The 1619-nt window shown below is 60.0% G+C and overlaps 1 protein-coding gene across 1 annotated transcript in view; it reads left to right on the top strand.

The window, feature by feature from the left end:
* The window catches only part of LOC104529540 (SRC kinase signaling inhibitor 1-like), a gene marked incomplete at its 3' end in the record, with an annotated part of 14246 nt that overhangs the window by 8891 nt on the left and 3736 nt on the right, over positions 1-1619 (top strand). The window contains 3 exon segments of the mRNA XM_029086463.1: positions 10-164; positions 243-395; positions 1157-1285. Of these exon segments, the coding sequence (XP_028942296.1) occupies positions 10-164; positions 243-395; positions 1157-1285 (437 nt within the window).

The following is a 1619-nucleotide window of genomic DNA, read 5'->3' as shown; positions in this document are numbered from 1 at the left end:
TGTGTCCAGATGAACTCACGGTGCCGCGGTACCGGACTGAGAAACCCTCCAAATCACCACCACCTCCCCCTCCCCGCCGGAGCTTCCCCTCATCCCACGGGCTGACCACAACCCGCAGCGGTGAAGTCATTGTCACCAGCAAGAAGGAGCCTGGTTTTATGAAGGTAGGGTCATCATCAGCAAGACCAGCCCTGGCTCCTGGTACCCCCCTACCCCTCACCACCCTGCTCCCCTCTTTGCAGAAGGCTGAATCGGAGGAACTGGAGACCCAGAAGCCCCAGGTGAAGCTGAGACGGACAGTGTCAGAGGTGGTCAGGCCAGCGTCCACCCCTCCCATCATCGCCTCTGCCATCAAAGACGACGATGACGAGGATCGCATCATAGCGGAGCTGGAGGTGAGCGCGGGAGGGGCTGCGGGATGCCCCAGCTCACCCGCACTGGAGGTGATGCCCACCCTGTCCCATCTGCTCACACATGGCTCCGGGCATCTGTGGGGATCTCTTGGGATCAGGTCCAGGGAATGACATCCCAGTGCTGCCCTGGTTTGTCTCCCAGCAGGAGCGCGGTGCCACGGGGACGGGCAGCACTGAGCAGCTCCATCCTGCTGGACCCCTCACTGGGTCCAGGTGCTGCGTACCTGGTTCACCATCTCTCTCTTCAGCACTTCCACCCTGTCTTGGGCTTTAAGCCAAACTCATTTGGTTTTTAACGCTGGAGGTTCATTGGGTTTTGTGTGTGCACAGGGCACCCTGCAGAGATCCCACCCGAGATGCCATCCTGAGGCTCTGAACCCCCCCAGCCTGGCTGTGCCCCACCTCCTCCCCAGTTTGCTGTGGTTGAGGTGCTCAAATGGGTTATGGATGGTTTTTCTCACTGGTTTTCCCCCCAGGAAGCAGGGAGACCAGTGATGCTGTAGGCAAGGGGACTGGTGATGGTGCAGGCAAGGGGACCAACGATGCTGCTGGCAGCAGAGGGATGGGGTTGCCTCCACAGCTGATGAGAACAGCCAACATTCTGCTCTCTGCCAAGCCCCAACGCTGGCATGACCCTGGCAAGCATCCCTGCAGGCACCATGACAAGCATCCCTGCAGGCACGAGCTGCATCATCATTACCCCCAAGCCTCCCTCCTCCAACCCCCCGTGTTTGACTCCCCAGGTGTTTCAGAGAAGCTCAGCCTCCCCTTTCCTTCCCAAGCTCCGTTACGATCCGCTCCCGGCTGCCGTCTCCCCTGGGCACGCAGACTTGTGGCCCAACGGAGCCTCCGTTGCAGCTGAAGGATGGAAGGTAACACCTCGCTCCCAGCGACCACCCCTTCTCCTGCTGCACTTTAACCACCTCCTCTCCCACCTCTTTTCAACTCACTTCTGCTGCTTCCTCTGATTTTAATCAACTAATGGCTTCTCTCCACTCCCTCGCTCACCGCCCCTGCGTGTACGGCACTGACACGGCACGGGACCGAGCACTAACACATGCAACTATGGCACAGGGTTGCAGCAGCTCCTGTGAAGATGGGAGGAAGGAAGGGAACACCCCAGCACCCCATGGGGAAGGGCATGGTGTGGACTCGCAGCTTTCACTGGGTGCGTGGGGCGGGTGTCACTGGAAGGGGGCCATGCAT

This window comes from Antrostomus carolinensis, unplaced genomic scaffold (genome assembly GCF_000700745.2).
Source record: "Antrostomus carolinensis isolate BGI_N321 unplaced genomic scaffold, ASM70074v2 scaffold36288, whole genome shotgun sequence".
Classification (NCBI taxonomy): Eukaryota; Metazoa; Chordata; class Aves; order Caprimulgiformes; family Caprimulgidae; genus Antrostomus; species Antrostomus carolinensis.
Note: the sequence above shows the minus strand (reverse complement) of the source record. Positions and strands in the feature narration are given on the sequence as shown.